The 21,309-nt window shown below is 51.4% G+C and overlaps 1 protein-coding gene across 1 annotated transcript; it reads left to right on the forward strand.

The window, feature by feature from the left end:
• The first annotated feature begins 1,644 nt into the window (after nt 1-1,644).
• Nucleotides 1,645-5,253, forward strand: LOC119437250 (trichohyalin). Its single transcript, XM_037704293.1, has one exon. The coding sequence runs from the start codon at nt 1,645-1,647 to the stop codon at nt 5,251-5,253; it is 3,609 nt and encodes a 1,202-aa protein (XP_037560221.1).
• The last annotated feature ends 16,056 nt before the right edge of the window (nt 5,254-21,309 follow it).

Here is a 21,309-nt window from a genome sequence, read left to right on the forward strand (position 1 = left end):
GGGGTTGCCTGCAGGCCTTCTGCATCCTATTCACATACCCCAGGAGCCATTCTACCGCGTCGGTCTCGACCTCCTCGGTCCATTTCCTACGTCTGCTTCAGGGAACAAGTGGATCGCAGTTGCGACCGACTAAGCTACGCGTTTTGCCATCACGCGAGCTTTGCCGACTAGTTGCGCCACTGACGTCGCCGATTTCCTTCTTCATGACGTCATCCTTCGTCGTGGTGCTCCTCGGCAACTGCTCATAGATCGAGGCCGCTACTTCTTGTCGAAAGTTGTCGATGACCTCCTTCGTTCCTGTTCTGTGGAGCACAAGCTCACTACTGCGTACCACCCGCAAACCTACGGGCTCACCGAAAGGCGGAACCGCATTAACCGATATGCTGTCGATGTACCCAGTCCCGATGTAGTCATCGGGACTGGGACAGCGCTTTGCCATACGTCACGTTCGCGTACAACTCCTCCCGTCACGACACCGCCGGTTTTCCGCCATTTTATCTCCTGTATGGCCACCACCCTGCATTGCCTCTTGGCACCTGCTGTTCTACAACATAACACGGAGTATGCCCGCGATGCTGCCGCGCGAGCCCATCTGGCACGTCAGATAGCTCATGAGCGACTATCCGACTCACAATTATGCCAAAAGGACGGTTATGACCGTAGCCACTGGCACCTCTGCTTTTCTCCGGGATTTCTTGTGCTTCTCTGGAGCCCTTCTCGTCGCGTCGGTCTCACCGAAAAACTTTTATCGCGTTACACCGGACCTTACAAGGTTTTACGGCAACTTAGTGACGTGAAGTATAAAATCACCCCACTGAACAGTTCTTCACCAAATACCCTGCCATCTCGTGACGTCGTGCACGTATCCCGACTGAAGCCGTACTTTTCCTCGCAGCTCCTCGTGTAATTAGCCTGCGCCGAGACGGCGCTAGCTTAGCCCGTCGCGGCGGTTAGATGTTACGAGCCGCCTCCTTGCATTAAGGAAGAAGACGACGATCGCCGGGGAAACGCTGCGCGTGTTCAGCTATCTTGGCCATCGCTGTCAAGAGCCCCTGTATATAAATCCTGTCCCTCTTTTCTATATATTTGACGCCCCGTCACAATATTTATTATTATTATTATTATTATTATTATTATTATTATTACTAGTAGTAGTAGCAGTAGTAGTACACTTCAATTCAGGCTATGTCATTCATTTTCTTGCATCTGTCATGTTGCATTTATCCATTTTCGCAAATTTGAAACTGCAGTTTATTTTCTATATTCCTCAGCTTTATCCACTCAAGGCTTGGCCAACTTCCTGTAGTGGGTATGAGTCACGAGTTGAAAGGAAAACGAAACAGCCCCACGAGCCAAGGGGATAAGAAGAAGAAAACGAAGAAGATCAGTTCAGATTCCTGTGCACCCTGGGCTACGCAAACGAGGCTTCCGGTGAAGGTTATCCATCGCCGTCGGTCTGTGGTTCCTTTGCAGCTGAGGACAGCGAGCACGCCCCTGCGAAGCAGTCAGCAACAGCGAATCAGCGACTGGAGGAGCGACGGTGGAAGTGCCTGATCAGGTTTCCGATCCCCTATTGGCGGTTCCATCGTGGAGCAGCACAGCTGCCAGCTTCTGTCGCATATACCGCGACCTCCAAACGCCTTCATGCTGTTCGCACAGAAGGGGGGATTGGCGGCCGCCGAGAACACGGACGAAAACCAGCGCGTGAGTAGCCGCCTCGGCAAGCTGTGGCGTTCTCTCAGCACTACCGACAAGGAGCCGTACCAGCGCAAGGCGGTAGAAGCTGCCACTCTCCACCGAAAAAAGTACCCGGACGACGTGTACTATGCGCGTGAGGCCCGCCGGCGCAAGCAGGAGGAGCACAGGGCCAAGGATGTGACTGGCAAGTTCGAGAAGGACAGTTCCGGGGACCAGGAGCAACAGCCAAATACTTCCACGGCCGCGGCCCAGGGTCGAGTCACCATGGTGTTCCAGCAGCAATATCATCCACCGTCGACGCAAAGGAACAAATGCCGTGCAACCAATCAGCGCGTGAGCAGCAAGCAGTCGCTTTCTCTCAGCGCCACCAACAAGGAGCCGTATCAGCGCAAGGCGGCCGAAGCTGCCGCCGTCCACCAAAGGAAGTACCCAGACTACGTCTACAATTCGAGCGAGACCCGCCGGCACAAGGAGCAGGAGCGCAGGGCCAAGGTTGCCAGGGAGCTCGAGAACGATAATTCCAGGGACCAGGAGCAGCAGCCGAACACATCCGAAGCTGCCGCCGTCCACCGAAGGAAGTACCCAGACTACGTGTACAATTCAAGGGAGACCCGCCGCCACAAGGAGCAGGAGCGCAGGGCCAAGGTTGCCAGGGAGCTCGAGAACGATAATTCCAGGGACCAGGAGCAGCAGCCAAACACATTGGAAGCTACCGCCGTCCACCGAAGGAAGTACCCAGACTACGTGCACAATTCAAGGGAGACCCGCCGCTACAAGGAGCAGGAGCGCAGGGCCAAGGTTGCCAGGGAGCTCGAGAACGATAATTCCAGGGACCAGGAGCAGCAGCCGAGCACTTCCAAAGATTCCGCCGTACACCGAAGGAAGTACCCAGACTACGTGTACAATTCGAGTGAGACCCGCCGGCGCAAGTTGCAGGAGTACAGGGCCAAGGAGGTTGCCAGCAAGCTCGAGAACGGCAGTTCAGGGGTCCAGGATCAGCAGCCGATCACTTCCGAAGATTCCACCGTACACCGAAGGAAGTACCCAGACTACGTGTACAATTCGAGTCAGACCCGCCGGCGCAAGTTGCAGGAGTACAAGGCCAAGGAGGTTGCCAGCAAGCTCGAGAACGGCAGTTCAGGGGTCCAGGAGCAGCAGCCGAGCACTTCCGAAGATTCCACCGTACACCGAAGGAAGTACCCAGACTACGTGTACAGTTCGAGTCAGACCCGCCGGCGCAAGTTGCAGGAGTACAAGGCCAAGGAGGTTGCCAGCAAGCTCGAGAACGGCAGTTCAGGGGTCCAGGAGCAGCAGCCGAGCACTTCCGAATATTTCGCCGTACACCGAAGGAAGTACCCAGACTACGTGTACAATTCGAGTGAGACCCGCCGGCGCAATTTGCAGGAGTACAGGGCCAAGGAGGTTGCCAGCAAGCTTGAGAACGACGGTTCCGGGGACCAGGAGCAGCAGCCGAGCACTTCCGAAGATTCCGCCGTACACCGAAGGAAGTACCCAGACTGCGTGTACAATTCGAGTGAGACCCGCCGGCACAATTTGCAGGAGTACAGGGCCAAGAACGACGGTTCCGAGGACCAGGAGAAGCAGCCGAGCACTTCTGAAGATTCCGCCGTACGCCGAAGGAAGTACCCAGACTACGTGTACAATTCGAGTGAGACCCGCCGGCGCAATTTGCAGGAGTACAGGGCCAAGAACGACGGTTCCGGGGACCAGGAGAAGCAGCCGAGCACTTCCGAAGATTCCGCCGTACACCGAAGGAAATACCCAGACTGCGTGTACAATTCGAGTGAGACCCGCCGGCGCAATTTGCAAGAGTACAGGGCCAAGAACGACGGTTCCGAGGACCAGGAGAAGCAGCCGAGCACTTCCGAAGATTCCGCCGTGCACCGAAGGAAGTACCCAGACTACGTGTACAATTCGAGTGAGACCCGCCAGCGCAAGTTCCAGGAGTACAAGGCCAAGGAGGTTGCCAGCAAGCTCGAGAACGGCAGTTCAGGGGTCCAGGAGCAGCAGCCGAGCACTTCCGAAGATTTCGCCGTACACCGAAGGAAGTACCCAGACTACGTGTACAATTCGAGTGAGACCCGCCGGCGCAATTTGCAGAAGTACAGGGCCAAGGAGGTTGCCAGCAAGCTTGAGAACGACGGTTCCGGGGACCAGGAGCAGCAGCCGAGCGCTTCCGAAGATTCCGCCGTACACCGAAGGAAGTACCCAGACTGCGTGTACAATTCGAGTGAGACCCGCCGGCGCAATTTGCAGGAGTACAGGGCCAAGAACGACGGTTCCGGGGACCAGGAGAAGCAGCCGAGCACTTCCGAATATTCCGCCGTACACCGAAGGAAATACCCAGACTGCGTGTACAATTCGAGTGAGACCCGCCGGCGCAATTTGCAGGAGTACAGGGCCAAGAACGACGGTTCCGAGGACCAGGAGAAGCAGCCGAGCACTTCCGAAGATTCCGCCGTACACCGAAGGAAGTACCCAGACTACGTGTACAATTCGAGTGAGACCCGCCAGCGCAAGTTCCAGGAGTACAGGGCCAAGGAGGTTGCCAGCAAGCTCGAGAACGGCAGTTCAGGGGTCCAGGAGCAGCAGCCGAGCACTTCCGAAGATTTCGCCGTACACCGAAGGAAGTACCCAGACTGCGTGTACAATTCGAGTGAGACCCGCCGGCGCAATTTGCAGGAGTACAGGGCCAAGAACGACGGTTCCGGGGACCAGGAGAAGCAGCCGAGCACTTCCGAAGATTCCGCCGTACACCGAAGGAAATACCCAGACTACGTGTACAATTCGAGTGAAACCCGCCGGCGCAAGGAGCAAGAGCGCAGGGCCAAGGAGGTTGCCAGCGAGCTTGAGAATGACAGGTCGAGGGACCAGGAGAAGCAGCCGAGCACTTCCGAAGCTGCCGCCGTGCACCGAAGGAAGTACCCAGACCACGTGTACAATTCGAGGGAGACCCGCCGGCGCAAGTTGCAGGAGCACAGGGCCAAGAAGGTTGCCAGCAAGCTCGAGAACGATGATTCCGGGGATCAGCAGCAGCAGCCGCGCACTTCCGAAGATTCCGCCGTACACCGAAGGAAGTACCCAGACTACATGTACAAATCGAGTCAGACCCGCCAGCGCAAGGAGCAGGAGCACCGGGCCAAGGAGGTTGCCCGCAAGCTCGGAACGATAGTTCCAGGAACCAGGAGCAGAAGCCGAGCACTTCCGAAGCTGCCGCCGTCAACCGAAGGAAGTTCCCAGACTACGTCTACAATTCGAGTGAGATCCGCCGGCGCAAGGAGCAGGAGCGCAGGGCCAAGGAGGTTGCCAGCAAACTCGAGAACGACAGTTCCGGGGATCAGGAGCAGTAACCGAGATCTTTCACCGCCACGGCCCAGGGTCGAGGCACTCAAGTGTTCCAGCTGTATTAGAGTCCATCGCCATCACCTTATCCGCAAAGGAACGAACGTCATGCAACAAAAAGCACGTCAGCAGCCGACTGGGCAAGCTATGGCGTACTTTCAGCGGTACCGACAAGCAGCCCTACCAGTGTAAGGTTTCGTACGCAGGTCTAGGAACGCCAGTCCCTAGGCCAACGCCTACTGTCCCGTTCACAGCGTTTGTTTGCTTGGCTGCGCGGCCCTACGACCTCCACCGGTATCGCGGTCCCGTCACTGCGTGGGGCGAACAAAGGAAGTGCCGTGCCCAACGCTCTGTTCGCGGTAGTTTGCGCATTCAGCCAACTCAAACGCTGATTGATGGCCAGCTATAAACCGCGCTTCTGGTCGACAATGATGAAGATTGTTCCGGTCGATGACGACGACGACGGTTTCATGGTCACCCTGGGCTCTTCAGACGACGCTCCCGGCTAAGATCGTCCGTCGTAGCCGACCGGTGGCTCCGCCACTGCAGAGGACCACCAGCACGCGCCTACTGCTACAGACCGCGCACAATCAACGCAAGTCAGCAACGATGTCGTTTACGACTCGGAAATTGGGAAGTTTGGCACATCAAGACAGTTATTACTGACGCGTGAAATGGCAGTGACTCGTTCGCATTCGATTTAATTCGATTAGTTGTATCTTCGCACATGACGTGGAAATAAATTAATTCCCTGTGTTTCAAGTTTGGTGTAATAATTATTTCTGGGGTTTTACTTGCCCCAACCACGACCTGATTATGAGGCACGCCATAGTGGGAGGTTCCGGATTAATTTTGACCACCTGGTGTTCTTTACCGTGCACGTAATGCACGTTGGAAACGAGCATTTTCGCGTTCCGCCCACATCGGGTTCAGCGTCTTTGTCGCTCGTAGTAGTATTATATATCCATTGATCTGAGATTGAATTTCTCTGACACAAGGGGGGCTGGCGGGGGGCCGGGAGGGGGGGGGGCGTGAGCGGGTGAGATTCGTGACCGCGCGTTCGTTCTCGGGTATAGAGTTCTCGCTAATAATAGAAAAAAACTAACTGTTTAGAGGATCAGGCACACCTTAGCGCACATATATCTTTGAACCAGTAACGTTCATTTTTAAGGCTTTTTGTGCTGTTTGCGAAACGACCATACCAGATGAAGCGAGAGCTTCCTGTTATCAATGGCAAGTGTGACTGTAACGCAGGCCTCCACCAGCTCTTTGAAACAACTGTCACTGAGCAACTTGTGCAAGGAGACCGTAGCATGACCAAATGGGTCATTGCGCTGTATACGTAGGAAGCGGGGGGCATAGAACCCGTATACGTCTGTGGATTGCATCAGTATAAGCCTTGTGCGCTCGTATGGCGCCGCCAGAGCTCCCGAACGTGACAGAGCCACTACGGCCAGGTCGAACATATTCCCCGTTGAGCAGTACTTCAATTTGGGCCAGTTGGTGCGACATACTGCAAATTTAACTAGCGTATTTGATAGACGACACAGCGCGAGAACACAGGACACAGCGCTAGCCCTGTGTATATATGTTCTTCTTCTTCTTCTTCTTCTTTCTGGGGTTTTACGTGCCAAAACCAGTTCTGATTATGAGGCACGCCGTAGTGAAGGGCTCCGGATTAATTTCGACCACCTGGGGATCTTTAACGTGCACTACAACTTTTACCCTGACTTGATATATATTGTCGCTGTACAACGCCACGAGAAGACTCGGAGACGTTCTTCAGGAACAACGAGACAACCAGTTCAAGCAAAACAGATCAGCGACACGTCTTCTTCCTCGTCGGCAAAATCCCACCGACCCACTAGACGGAGTCCGTTAAATGCCCCCCCCCCACCGTCGTTGTCGTCTGCCTAGAGCAAACGCGTCATTTGTCCCGCCCTAGAAGAGCATCGTCCCGATGTTAGACCAGAAATGTCACTTGCGGAAGTGAGGGTCTCGCGCAGAGTCATTCGCTCACATACGGCTTCATGCGTACAACATGCACAAGTTCAGGACAGTGCGGGCGACGCCGCGTATATACAGTTGGGACTATCGGGGACGACATCGTATGTTACATCACTGAGTCGCCGCAATTCTCGATATGGGCCGAAGTATCGCCTTGACAGCTTCTCGGAGAGGCCTCGTTTCCGTATGGGTGTCCAAACCCACACTCGGTCGCCGACTTCATAGGTTACGGTTCTACGGTGAGCATCATAGCGGCCTGCGTCGTAGTCTTGCTGCTGGCAGATCCGCAAGCGCGCGAGCTGCCGATCCGCTTCGGCGCGTTGCGTAAACGTATCGGCGTCCGTATCAGTGTCGTCAAATTCGTGTGGAAGCATTGCATCCAACATCGTTCGTACATCCCGGCCATGAACAAGGCTGAGCGGAGTCATGCGCGTCGTCTCTTGTTTCGCCGTGTTGTACGCAAACGCGATATAAGGAAGGATGCCATCCCAATTTTATTGCGATAGCAATTATATGGACACTCAAAAGCAGATTTCTGCCGTCGGCGTCGCCGTCGCCGTTGCCGTCGCCGTCGCCGTGAGGTTCCGTATGACGTCAATGAAGATGAAATCGTCGCCGCGCGCCGAACGCTGCATGTGCGAGTGAAAGGGCGCGAGGGGCGCGCGCTTTCACGGGGAGTGAACGCACGGCGGAGAACAAACGCGCGTTCTGCGCCGTGCTCGCTTAAGGGCTGCAGAAGTAGGCGTCTCTTTCCTCCTTTACAATCACCATATATGTAGAGCAAACGCGCCTTCTTCTTTATGATCGACATCCACATACATTGAAAGCATGTCTTCGATTGTTTTGTTTAGACGCTCTGTCAGTCCGTTGGTTTGTGGATGGTAGGCCGTTGACTTCCGATGAGCCGTTGCACTTAGCAGCAAGACGTGATCTAAAAGTGCAGCCGTGAATGCAGTTCCTCGGTCCGTTATTACGACGCTGGGTGCGCCGTGTCGTAACACAACATTCTCAATGAAAAAGCGCGCCACCTCGGCTGCTGTGCCTCTCTGGATGGCCTTTTTTTTTCAACGTACCGCGTCAGATAGTCGGTTGCGACGAGAACAAAGCGTTTCCCTGCAGTAGAAGTAGGAAGTGGGCCCAAAATATCTATACCAATTTGATCGAATGGTGTTCGAGGAACCTGGACAGGTTGTAGGAGGCCGGCTGGTTTCGTCGGAGGCGACTTGCGCTTCTGGCAGTCAAGACAAGTGCGAACGTGATGTTTCACGGCGGTGGTAAGTCTCGGCCAGTAGTAGCCTTGCCGCACTTTGCCCAATGTTCGCGTGTAGCCTAAGTGACCAGAAGTCACCTCGTTGTGACAGGCTTGAAGTACTTCCGTACGAAGAGCTGCAGGAATGACGAGCAGGTAGGGGGACCCGGTCGAAGAAAAGTTTCTTTTGTAAAGGACTTTGGGCAGTAAACAAAACGAAGACAATCCTCTTGCGAAAACTCTAGGTGCTTTCGCAGATCTTCCTTCTACGTAATTGATGAGTGCAAGCAACTCAGGGTCGTCCCGTTGATGTTGAGCGATGGCGGATGTGTCCAGAACACATAGAAATGCTGTATCTTCTTCTTCGAGTGGAGAAGCCGACTATATCGGCGACCGAGACAGGCAGTCAGCATCCATATGTCGCTTCCCTGACTTGTACGTGACCGTCATGTCAAACTCTTGCAGCCTTAGGCTGCAATAATCAAATTTTTACAGCACGCAGGAAGCACGATGAAAGCGACCACGAAAGAAAAATCTCCAATGTTAATTCTTGCAGTACAACTTCCAGTAGGCATGAGTAAATGGCCGCCTGCCGTCCTTATGTAAGGTCCCGTCCATGGCGTCTTTACTTTCTTCAGGCGGAGGGCGAGTTCCTGACTTAATATAGAGAAGTCAGCACCAGTGTCGACTAACGCTGTCACTGGCTGCCCATCCAGGAAAACATCAAGGTCGGCGCTCACAATTTCTTCGGGGTCGGTTATCGGCTTCTCGGCGTTCGGCAGCGGGCGAGTTGGGGGCTTTTTATTGTCTTGCGGCGGGCCTGCAACCTTACCCCCAGAGGTCGCCGCCTTCAGTTTCCCCGGCGGTGGCTGGGCGACCTTAGTCCTTGAAGGTCAGCAAAAGTACGTCCTGCAGGCATCTGGCGTGAAGGGGTTGGAGAGCGCGACCGTCGGCTGAAATCGGACCTAGCATTGGGCACGGATTCGTCATGCGCGTGCGCTATGGGAGATCCCTGAAAATCAGCGTCGTTGCGGCGTAGCATGGAGTCGTCATTTGCACGTCGACCATCAGACCACGGATGAAGAGGTCGAAGTGATGTGTCACGATGCCAGCAATGGCGCGAAATACGGCCAGCACCCCTCAGTTAAAACAGAGAGGGCGGTTATCGGCGGTGCGCCACGCGTCGGATCTCCAAAATTGGGGCCGTCTCGTAGGGTCGTTTTGCGGCGTGGACCAAGGCGCGGAGAATGATGGCTGGCGGTATGACTGCATCGGCAGTATCACGGGTGCGCGCCTCAAGGCGTCCTCTTGCGGCGGCGACCAAGGAGCGGCTGTCGGAGGCTGGTGGTACGGGGGTGTGGTTGTAACGGGTGGCGGACATCGCACAGCGGCGGCGTAACTCATGGGACACTGGTGGTATGGAAGATCGGCTGCCGGTAACGCCTGCCGGATTTCGTCACGTACCACTTCGGCGATTGACGCAACGGGGCTATCCAGTATCGGTGTCAGAATCTTGTGAATTTCTTCTCTGACGAGCTTTCTGATCAATTCCCGTAAGGAGCTCTCATACTCTGGAGTAAATGCGGCGGCATTGATTGTGGTGCTGGTGGACAGTCGATCGCACTGCCTGCATCGTTGGTGAAGCGCCCGCTCAATAGCGGTAGCCTCTTTGATGAAATCAGCGACAGTGACTGGTGGATTCTGCACAAGCCCCGCGAACAATTGCTCTTTTACACCTCGCATGAGGTAACGCAACTTCCTATCCTCGGTCATGTTCGGGTCGGATCTACGAAAGAGACGGGCCATGTCTTCGGCGAACATTGTGACCGACTCATTGGGTTGTTGCACCCGTAGCTCCATCAACTGCTGGGCGCGGTCGCGTCGGTCGGCACTTGCAAAAGTATCGGTGATTTTCTGCCGAAAGTCATTCCATGTCGTTAGGCTAGCTTCGCGGTTCTCGTACCAAGTACGGCCATTGTCGTCAAGGGCGAAATAGACGTGGGAGAGCTTTTGCTGTTCGGTCCACTGGTTGATCTGTGCGACGCGCTCGTACTTGTCAAGCCAGTCTTCAATGTCTTCAAAGGCTGCACCGCGATAGCGATCGGGAACCAGCGGATGAAGAACGGTTACCTGTTGACTGGGAGACCGGCTGCATTGGGGTGCTTGCGGTGGGCCGGTTTCGGCCATTGCCAGATGTGTGGGGCTCCGAGAAAGAGGTGGTTGAAGAGGGGAGAACTCCGGGGCAAGGCCTAGCAGTCGACGGCTGAAGCGATGTGTCGTAACTGGTGCCAATGCGTCCGGGCTAGAAGAACGACTCCCAGAAGGAGTCCGGAGCATTAGGCGTGGTCAATACCCAGCACCTCCACCAGTGTCGCGGTACAACGCCAAGAGAAGACTCGGAGACGTTCTTCAGGAGGTAGGTAGAGGTAGAGGTAGAGCCTTGGAGTTACTGGCACATACCCACTCTGGGGGATTGGCCAAGAACCGGGTAGTTTGAAATAACAATCAGAAAGGAGATGTATAAAACAATACAAACATAAATGTGGGAATATATACGCATCTGAGAATGAATAATTAGAATATATCAAATGACTTGAATGGAATAAAGGAATAAATGATGACTAAAAAAAAGAAGTAGACAGCTAGTCATCAAATTTGTAAAAATATTTCGGAACCCTAAGCACTGATTTTGTCAACTAAATTTTTCTGACCCTGTAATGTAATTCTGGATGGCATCGACAACCTTCCCGTCGCTGTGACCAAGGGTAGAGGCCCCCAATGATAGTAAATTTTGAACATTTAATTCTAATCTAAGAAGGCGGAACGGTGTTTCTAAGGTTCTTTTCCGCAATTCAGAATATATTTGACAGACAATGAGAAAATGATCTAATGTTTCATGTTGTCCACAATAGGGACAGTTAGGTGAGGGAACCAGACCAGCTCTGTGTAGGTAAAAATTTAAAAATGGAATTCTGCAGCGTAGTCTAGTGATTGCGACTTCAAGTGATCGCGTTTGACAGAGTTTGCTATTCCAATAATGCGACAAGTGCTAAAAAATCTGACGAGTTTGTTAAAGAAGGGGCGTGAAATTCACGCAGCGTCATTTTTCTCCGAAATCTAGCCCCTATGATGAAAGCCGAAATCGGTAGGATATGAATTACCGGGCCATTCAGGGACGCTTTCGCCAACGAATCTGCCATTTCGTTTAGAAATAGGCCCTTATGCCCTGGTACCCACACCAATCTAATTAAAGCTAAGTGAGGGGGCACTAACAATCTGAAAGCTCGCAAAACCGGGGAATTATCAGAAGCTGTGAGGGAGGAGCACAGAGATAAAGAATCCGTCACGATCACTGTGGAACGTGTTGATGTAGTGAGTTTACGGAGGGCTAGAACGACAGCTAAAAATTCCGCTAGAAAGATCGATACGAAGTCTGGGAGGCGAAGAGAGAACGACCAATCAAGAATAGGAGAAAATATTCAAATGCCACACTTTTCTTCATTTTGAGAAGCGTCAGTGGCAATAACTTTCTCGATCGGAACGTGCAAAAAGTAATCATTTAATATTGAGCTTAGCATGCAGTAAGATAATGCCTTTGCATTTTAAGGAAAAATGTCATCATAATGAATTTTAATGGAATTGGTGTTGTAAACAACAGGACTCACCTCACGAATTTGTATGTTTAATTGATCTAGGAGAGTTTGAATAAAATAATTTGTGGTGTGTGGAATCGCTGCCAGTACAAGCCGAAAAACAAGTCCGGCTGGGAGATAAAAACTGTTTGTGAACGCCTTATAGGGGATTCATATAGTCTTAAATATGACTACACAGCTAATAACCGAAACCTCGTAACAAGAGATGGCATCCTAGCTTCCAGATGTAAAACTTCATTTGCTACAAATTTAGGTAGCCCTAAACATTGTCGCAAGGCCTGCCTCTCCAGAAGAACAAGGGGGCGAAGTTTATATGCAGGAGCTCCAGAGTACAGTACGCATCCAAATTCCAATACCGGTCGAACATACATGCGGTATATTGTTAAAAGCGTTGCTCTTCGCATTCCTGATCGACTATTGCTCAGCCTACGCAGAAAGCCAACCGCACGAACACCTTTTGTGGCAATATAGTCAATGTGTGCCTTCCAAGACAGTGAACCGTCATATATCACGCCAAGATACTTGACTGTCTCTACTTGTGGGATAATATTTAGATGATAAGAGAGAGAAATATATATGGGGTCCTTTAATGGAAACGCTAGCACTGAGCATTTGTTAACGTTGAGACAGAGATGCTTCGCATCAAGCCATCTTTCTATAGCAGACAAGTATGTCTGTAATACTTGATAAAGTTTTTGGATGTCATTAGCCGATGAAAAAAAAAACGCTATGTCATCAGCGTACACATAAGTGTGTACATCATCATGACATGGGATGGAACTCATTAGAATATTAAATAAGACTGGAGAAAGTACTGCCCCTTGTGGAACGCCTCGCGTACCTAGCCGAAGAAATGCCGCTTTGGAAGCAATAAAATTCTCTGTTCCTTAAAAATTCTGAAATCCATACTTGAAGGTATTTTGGAAGGTTAATCTTCTGAAGCTGATTGATCAATATCACATGTTCAACACTGTCATATGCTTTTGAGATATCTAGAGTGACTAATGCCGCATACTGTCTTTGGCGCCGTGCCAACTGAATACGGCTTTCAAGGTCAATATGGGCCTGCCATATAGAGCACTGTGATCTGAAACCAATTTGTTTTGGACTCAGAATCGATCGCTCATTAAGAAAATTTACGATACGAATATTGATAACTCTTTAAATCAATTTTACTAAATTTGAAGTTAACGCGATTGGCCTGATATTGTCTAATATATAGCCGTAACCCGGATTTTTAAGCAAGGGAATGACCTTGGCAATTTTCCACTCCAATGGAACTCATGCCCTTCTGACGGAATAATTGATTATGTCTAATAAACATTCTTGTGATTCTTTATATAAAATTTTTAACATGGTCGAAGTGATTCCATCGGGGCCCGGAGCCGCTGATGGAAAGCTTTGTAAGACATCTGATAATTCAGTATTCGAAATTTCCTCAGGAACAACGAGACAACCAGTTCAAGCAAAACAGATCAGAGACACGTCTTCTTCGTCGTCGCCAAAATCCCACCGACCCACTAGACGGAGTCAGTTAAATACCCCCCATCGTCGTTGTCGTCTGCCTAGAGCACACGCGTCAATATGTACTTGCGTCCTCGTTTATTTGCGCTGGTTAAATTGGCCCCAGCCACGCTATGAATACATCCCCCTCCCCCCCTACTCTCCCCCAATCAACAAGACAGTGAAGTAGAACACACCCCAATTGAATTGATAAGGGTCCCGGCTCACGCAGGGAACCCGGGGAACGAGGCGGCCCACCAGTGTGCTCGAGGATTCGTCAGCCGAGCGGTGGGTCCCGTCTCTGACCCGGGGGACCTGGTCAACGAGCCACTGACCATATACCAAGATATTGCCCAACACTACCGCCTCGCAAGACGAACATCCCAAGCTCACCAAGGGACAAGAAGTCACCTGGCGTCGACTCCAAACGCACTCCTTTCCCAGCCCACAAACATACGCACACTTTTACCCTGACTTGGCAGACCCACACTGCTCATTATGTGGGTCCATAGCCTTTTTAAATCATATTCTCTGGGACTGCAGGGAAGATCTCCCTCCACCAGATCTCCTGGCCGCTCCCTCGCCTGAAGCATGGGAAGCGATACTCATGAACCCGAACCTGGAGGTTCAATTTCGGGCCATCAAAAGAGCCGAGGAGGCGGCTGTAAGGCACCACCTGGTAGCCACCCCTCACTAAGCCAAATTAACAAAATAAAGTTGTTTCCTCCTCCTCCTTTCTGGCGTGTTGCCCGATGCTGTGTGCTGCGGCTGTCGCCGTGCGAGCGTCGCGATGCGAGCCCCGCCTGTTGTTGTGTGGCGACGGAAGGATAAGAAACGTTGACGAGTACTTCAAACTAAGCAGTTTGGTTCGCGGTGCTCACTTGTACGCTGCTAATCACTCGTGAGGGAATAAATAAACAGTGCCATTGGTTTGTAGAAAATCTACGGTAAGTGGATCTTGGGACCATGGCCTCGAAGATCACAGTTGCAAAAGGCCACAAAAGCGCTGCTGCGATTTTTGAAAACTACAGGACTGAGTGACCGTCTATGATCCGGACTGATTGATCATCAGTGATAGAACAGAGATCTGTTGCGACGTCGGCGATATCAACAGCGGACTTTCTATTCTTCTCTTAATCTAACGCTCCCCTTTTCCCTTCCCCCAGTGTAGGGTAGCCAACCGGGCTCAGTCCTGGTTAACCTTCCTGCCTTTCATTAAATCACTTTCTCCCTCTCTACGGTAAGTGGGTGGCACAAAGCAAAAAAAAAAAAAAAAGGTGCGTAGCTTGCACTGAAGGCGCAATGCTAAAGAGACAGCGGAGCTGATGGACACCTGGCTAGTCCTGGCTTTTGGGCTAGGCTTAGCACTACCAAGTCATACCCAGCATTTTCCGGAATTTATTGATTATTTATTGACTATCGATTAGCTAATCATTGGCTATTGATTGACTATCGCAAGGTATTCGCCACGTATTTGAGCTAGGCTAAGCACTACCAAGTCATCCCCAGCATTTTCCGTAAATTATTTATTATTGATCGATTATCGATTAGCGATTTATTGGCTATCGATTGGTGATTGCAAGGTATTGGCCACATATCTGGGCTAGGCTATACACAAGTAAATCATCTCCAGAATTTTCCGGAATTTATTAATTCTTTGTCGATTATTCATTAGCTATTGATGGCTATTGATTGGCCATCGATGACTGCCTAAGCTTGAGTAGTCCCAACCATGCTTAGCTAGACTTAGCCAGGTTCAGCTTGGCTAGTTCGCAGGCGGGAGAGGAGGAGGAAAAACATTTATTGAGAAGAAATTATTGAGAAGGTCTCTTCCTGCTTTGTGCTGGGAGGCGCCCTCAGTCCAGGGCTCCGGCGGCTCTTGCTGTCTCCCGGGCCCACCGCACCAGTTGTTGCTGCTCGCGAGGGTCCGAGCTAGTCAGCACGGCCTCCCACTGGTAGGGTTTGGGGTTGGGTATTTTCGGGGCTACCTGTATTTTGAGGCGTGGCCTTGTGGTGTGGTATAGGGAAGCGTAGTCGTTACAAAGGGGGCATTTGTACGAGTATAGTGCAGGGTGTATTGCTTGTAATCTGCTTAAATGGGGGTATGTGTTGATTTGCAACTGTCGCCATGCTACTGCGTCTTCAAGTGAGAAGGTCCTGTGTGGGGGTGGGTATTGTCGTCTGTTTAATCTGTGGTGTTGTGATATGGCGTTGTATTGTAAAGGTACGGGCTCCATAGATGCGGCCGTATCCCTCTCTTGTGGCGCCCGCGAGGCATGAGCTCGGGCTACAGCGTGCGCACGCTGATTTCCACGGAGGGACTCGTGTCTTGGAGTCCATACTACTTCAACGTCGTGGAATTGTGAGGCTTGTTTGAGGAGTCGGTCGGCGATGGAAGATAGTTCACAGCGGTTATGTGCCATTGCGCTTGAACCCTTTTGCGCTGTTGCCAGGACCGGCCCACATTTTTTCCGACGCATCACGGACTTACGGCCCGCTTAAACAGCTCCGCTGTTAAAAAAAATGTGGCAGTGACATTTAAGATTGCTTACGTGTGGGAATGCGAAAGCATTAGTCCCTGGTGAAATGTTTTTAGAGCGATAGCTCTAGTACTCCAGTTGCAAATCCAGGAAACGCTTGGTTCCGTAAATTTGACCTTCAAGATCAGCCAAGGTCAAACTGGGACTTGCCTGCCACTACCGGCGGAACACTCGCGCAGCAATTTTGATGGTGCATGGGTCACCGTCGTCATCGTGTTAATTAAGATAGAGTTAATTAAGGCACTCGAACTCACGACCTTCGGTGGGAGTCGAACCTACCACCTTTGGCGGTAAGCCAAAGTTAATTAAGGCACAGACAGACAGACAGACAGACAGACAGACAGACAGACAGACAGACAAGAACTTTATTGAAGGTCCTGAGAAGCTCCGTTGCCCCCTCCCAGGGATGCGACTAAGCCGCGGGCCGCGCGCACCCACGTAGGGATGGAGAGACCGAGCTCCAGCGCCGCATATAGCTTGTTAATTAAGGCACTTGAAACCACAACCTTTGGGGGGAGTGTTCCGAGTACTGGTAGCTTCGTATGCGCTGTGCTTTCGACGCTTAGTTCGCGTTGAAGCGAGCCGCAGCATGAAGGTCAATTCGCTGGCTGCTGCTGCCACGCCGAGCAGCGTCTGTGTCTTTTCCCAAAGCAAACAAAGCCGGGCTATCGCTCGACAAACTTGGTTTAACCGCGTTCAACCACGACAAATTTTTTCCCGTGCGTTTCTTGTTCGCGCAAGCTCTCGCCTGTATTCTAACTGCGCCTCAGTAAGCCAAATCAAAACGCGCCAAGCGCCTCAACGAGCTCGCTTGCCCGCGAAGGGTGGCGCCACCTCCTCCCCATTGGCTGCGCCGTCACGTGTGCAATGACGTAAGCACTATGCTCGCCTTTAATTAAATTGAACCGTGGAGCCGCCGTGGCATCGGGGAAGCGTGCTCCTCTTGCATCGCGGAGGCCCCGGTTCAGTTTCCATCCAGACCTAAATTTGCCGAATTTCCTTTTCAAAACCATTAATTTACTTTGTTTATAGGAACTTCCTTGAGAAATTTGACTTCAATTCGAACATTTTGTGACGCGTTTTTACTCTTTGAGCCGTCGGCCATTTTAGAGCGCAGCTATCTCGGCCGAACGAGCACAGCGAAGGATGAAATGCGGCGATAGCGAAGAGGAGGGTATGGCGAAAGCGTGAGAAGAAAAGCGTAGTGCCGCGCATGATGGGCTCTGCGGCGACGATGGCTGCGACATGGCGCCAAAGTAGCGCGCGTCGTCTGTATGAAAAAAAAAAACACCGCATATCCACGGGGTGAATGATGATGAGTGGGCGAAGCTCCGGAGGGAATCATCGGTAAACCGTGAATCTTCCGTGTATGAATGAATGAACAACTTTATTTGTCAGGATTAAAACCCTGCAGGATCTGCGGGGGTGGGCGGCGACAGAGACATCTACTCGTGGTAGAGCCCCATCACCTCCACGGCCCCTCGCAGGACGTCGTCCTGCAGACCAGGCTCGGAGCTGCCTAGGGCAGCCCCCCACAGCTCCACACTCTTAAGGTGGGGGGGAGGGGGGTGGTCGGGGCATTCTAGAAGTATGTGGTTATAGTTAGCATAAGGGACTGTGCAACGAGAGCAGCCGGGATCGATAAATTGATCGGGGTATAGTTTATTCAGGAGTGACGGAGTAGTGACGGCGTGTGTCTGCAGTTGTCTCCATAAGATTTCCAATTCCCTCGAGTGGGGACGAGTGAGAGGGGGTAAAGTGCGTCGAGATGACGTGTAGTGTTGGCAGATGTCGTGATATATTATGAGTCTTTCACGCGAGGCGCCGGCCTCAGCCTCCCCTTGTGTTGTCTGTGTCCGGTTCATGAAACCTCGGGCACAGGCATGGGCGGCTTCGTTGCCTGGCAGGCCCTCGTGTGCAGGAGCCCAAACGAGTGTAACTTCTGATTGAACTACTGATTTGGATGCGATGATTCCAGCCAGTCTGCCGATACACCCGGCTCCATAGTCGTACACGGCTGATTTAGAATCGCTGGTGATAGTGGCGGCTGAGGGGATAGTGAGAGCCAGCGCTATGGCTGCCTCTTCTGCCTCCTCTGAGAAAGAGGTGCATACAGAGGCCGCAGCCACCAGCTGGCCTTGTGGAGTGACTGCCGTGATAGCGAACTTATGGGGGTTTGAGGGGTATTCTGCGGCGTCTACGTATAGTGTGCCAGGTAGTTTATCGTAGTGGCGGTGCAACGCTCGCACACGAGCCACTCTCCGCATGTGGTTATATTGTGGATGCATGTTCCGAGGAAGCGGTGGTACATACAATTTGGCTCGGAGCTCACTCCGCAGAGGAATTTTGCGTGTAGATTGGAACGGAGGGTTAATATCAAGGCTGTGAAGTATGCATATTCCGGTAGTGGATTTTGCGAGTCTGTAATACTGTGCATTGAGGTGGGCTTCAATTAACTCTGAGACTGTGTTATGTGCCCCAGTGGCAAGGAAATCGTTCAGTAGATGTTCTCATAGGTAACCCTAGGTCAAATTTGTGAACCTTGCGGATAAGTGTATTGATTTCCTCCTCCTCCCGTTTAGTGAGAGTGAGGTAGGGCACAGTATATGTTATGTGAGGGATTACGAAAGCTTGAACGAGTTGGAGTAGTTCTCTTTCTCGCAGGCCCCCTCTCTTGTTTGATACTCTGCCAATTAGTCTAATTGTCTGATCAACAGATTGCCTAAGCCTCTGAGTTATAGTTGTGTATTGCCTATTTTTCTGTATGGTGAGACCAAAGATACGAATGTTATAAACGATAGGAATGGGAGTGCCATCTAGGGTGATATGAATTGGAGTCATATGTTTTTCGGCTCGTTTGTGTGAGGGGAGAAGCAGGAGCTCTGATTTGGTTGGAGCACACGTCAGGTTGAGCTGCTGCGTGCATTCGTTGACCCGGTCCGTGGCTTTCTGCAAGAGTTCCTGCAGCTCTGCGTCCCAACCGCCGCCCCTGGTCCATATGGTGATGTCGTCCGCATAGAGGGCAAAGGATATATTTGGGATTGCCTGAAGTTCGCGAGCGATGTTTAGCATCGCGACGTTAAAGAGGAAGGGGGATAGCACTGAACCTTGGGGCGTTCCAAAGCTGCCCAGGTTGAATTCCGAAGAGTGTTCTGTACCCATGGGAATCGTGGCTGTTCTATCTTTGAGAAAGTTGGAGATGTACTTATAAGTACGCTCTCCAATGTCTAGTCCATTAAGTTCCCTCAATATGGTTGCATGGCTAACGTTATTGAAGGCCCCACGAAGGTCAAGTGCGAGCACAGCTTTGGTGTCGAGACCTGGACTCTGCCTAATTATATCCTTCTGAAGTTGGAGCATGATATCCTGGGTAGATAAGTGCTTACGAAAGCCAATCATTTCGGTTGGAAAGATTCCTGCCTCCTCCACGTACGCCGTTAGTCGGTAGAGAATAACGTGTTCTAGCAATTTGCCTAGGCATGACGTAAGGGAGATGGGGCGTAAGTTATCGGGGTTAATGAGCTTGCCTGGTTTCGGAATAAAGATTACCCTGGCGTCTCGCCATTGCTTGGGGAGGGTTCCCGTCTCCAAGCATTCGTTAAAGTATTTTGTGAGTGCAGCAACGGCTTGCCTGTCGAGGTTACGAAGCATTTTATTAGAGACCTGATCTGGCCCTGACGCCGACGTTGTTTTGAGGTTGGCCCTTGCGTGTGCAACCTCAGCCTCCGTAATCGGGGCGTCCAGTTCTGGGTTGCGGGATCCTGTGTAATTTACGTGGGGAGCTTTTGTCTGTGAGGGGAGGTGCTTATCGCGTAACTCTTGGAAAAAGCTTGCAAGATCGTCTTTTCGCTCGTGCAGTATTTTATTGATCTGATGACCATGTACAGTTTTAGATTCAGTCGGATCAAGAAGATGCCTCAATAGTTGCCACGTCCACTTATTGCTCAGTCTCCCACTAAGACTTTCACACTTTTGTCCCCATTGCTGTTGAGCCAGTTGCTCAGCATAGTCCTGGATTTCCAGGTCCAGCTTCGCTATCCGGCGTCTGAGTTTCCTATTATAGCGTTGTCCTCTCCACCTTCGTAAGAGCGAGCTCTCCGCCGTCCACACGTGAAGAAGTTTCGCGTCAATTTCTTGCATCTGTGCCTCCTCAGGCAGGGTAGTGGTATATCTGAGCGCATCGTCCTTTAACTGCTCAACCCATTGTTCTATGTCAAGAATGTCGCCTGACATCTGCCCGCCCCTGTATTAACGAAATTTAGCCCAGTCTGTGATACTGAGTTGTGTGCTACGAAATGGCTTGTGTTGAAAGCTAAGGGAGGTTTGAACAATATAATGATCGCTACCTAGGTTCTCGTCTAATCTGAGCCAATCTACATTTCTGGCACGAAGGGAGAGCGTAAGGTCAGGTGTCGTATCCATGGCGACACTATTACCGAGTCTCGTCGGTGTATCTATATTATTATGTACGGTAAGGTGCGAGTCTTGAATGAGTTCCCATAATTCCCTACCCTTGGGAGTGCTGGTTCTGTACCCCCAGGCCTGGATGCGGTGCATTGAAGTCACCCGCAATTACTAACGGGTGACGGCCAGCTTCCTTGCGGGCAGAAACAAAGAGAGTGTCAAATTTGTGTTTTTTTTTTTTGTCTTTCAGTTTGCTGTAAACATTGAGAATTGATATGGTAGGAATTCTGTGAGATTGTGGAAGAATTTTAATAAAGTCGTGTTCTATGTCGACCCCGTCAAATTTGGCATGTGTTACTGTGAGGTGTCGTTGTGTAAGGAATGCCGTGTACGACCCTGCAGCGGAGCGATGCGACAGGTGAGTATTATATCCCGGTAGTTTCACTGCACAGTGAACTTCTTGTAATGCTATTACCGCCGGTGGGGTTGGGCTATTGGCTACATAGTGTTGGAAATTAGCTTTTTTCTTTTTGTACCCCCGGCAGTTCCATTGCCAGATAATTAAATCTTTGCTTTTATTTGTTTTGGCCATTATTCAGTGTTGGAATGAGGGGGATGATCGTAGCAATCATGTTTTTGAGTTCGTCAATTTTGCTCTCAATATTGGTCATGCGAGTCTCGAGGTGCGTAATGCGCGTCTCTAGGGCAAGGAATCTCTGACCAGTTTTGGTTTCAAGATCTGTGATTCTGTCGTTCAGATCCATGTCTGCGTCTAAGAGAATTTCAGCCTCGTCGGAGCTCCTGCGCTTGGCGGGCGGAGGTCCTGCCGTATTTCGAGGGGGAGGCGCCACCACAGGGCTCGCCTGTGCATTGTTAGAAACTTCCATGTCTT

The sequence above is a fragment of the Dermacentor silvarum genome, chromosome 1, assembly GCF_013339745.2.
Source record: "Dermacentor silvarum isolate Dsil-2018 chromosome 1, BIME_Dsil_1.4, whole genome shotgun sequence".
Classification (NCBI taxonomy): Eukaryota; Metazoa; Arthropoda; class Arachnida; order Ixodida; family Ixodidae; genus Dermacentor; species Dermacentor silvarum.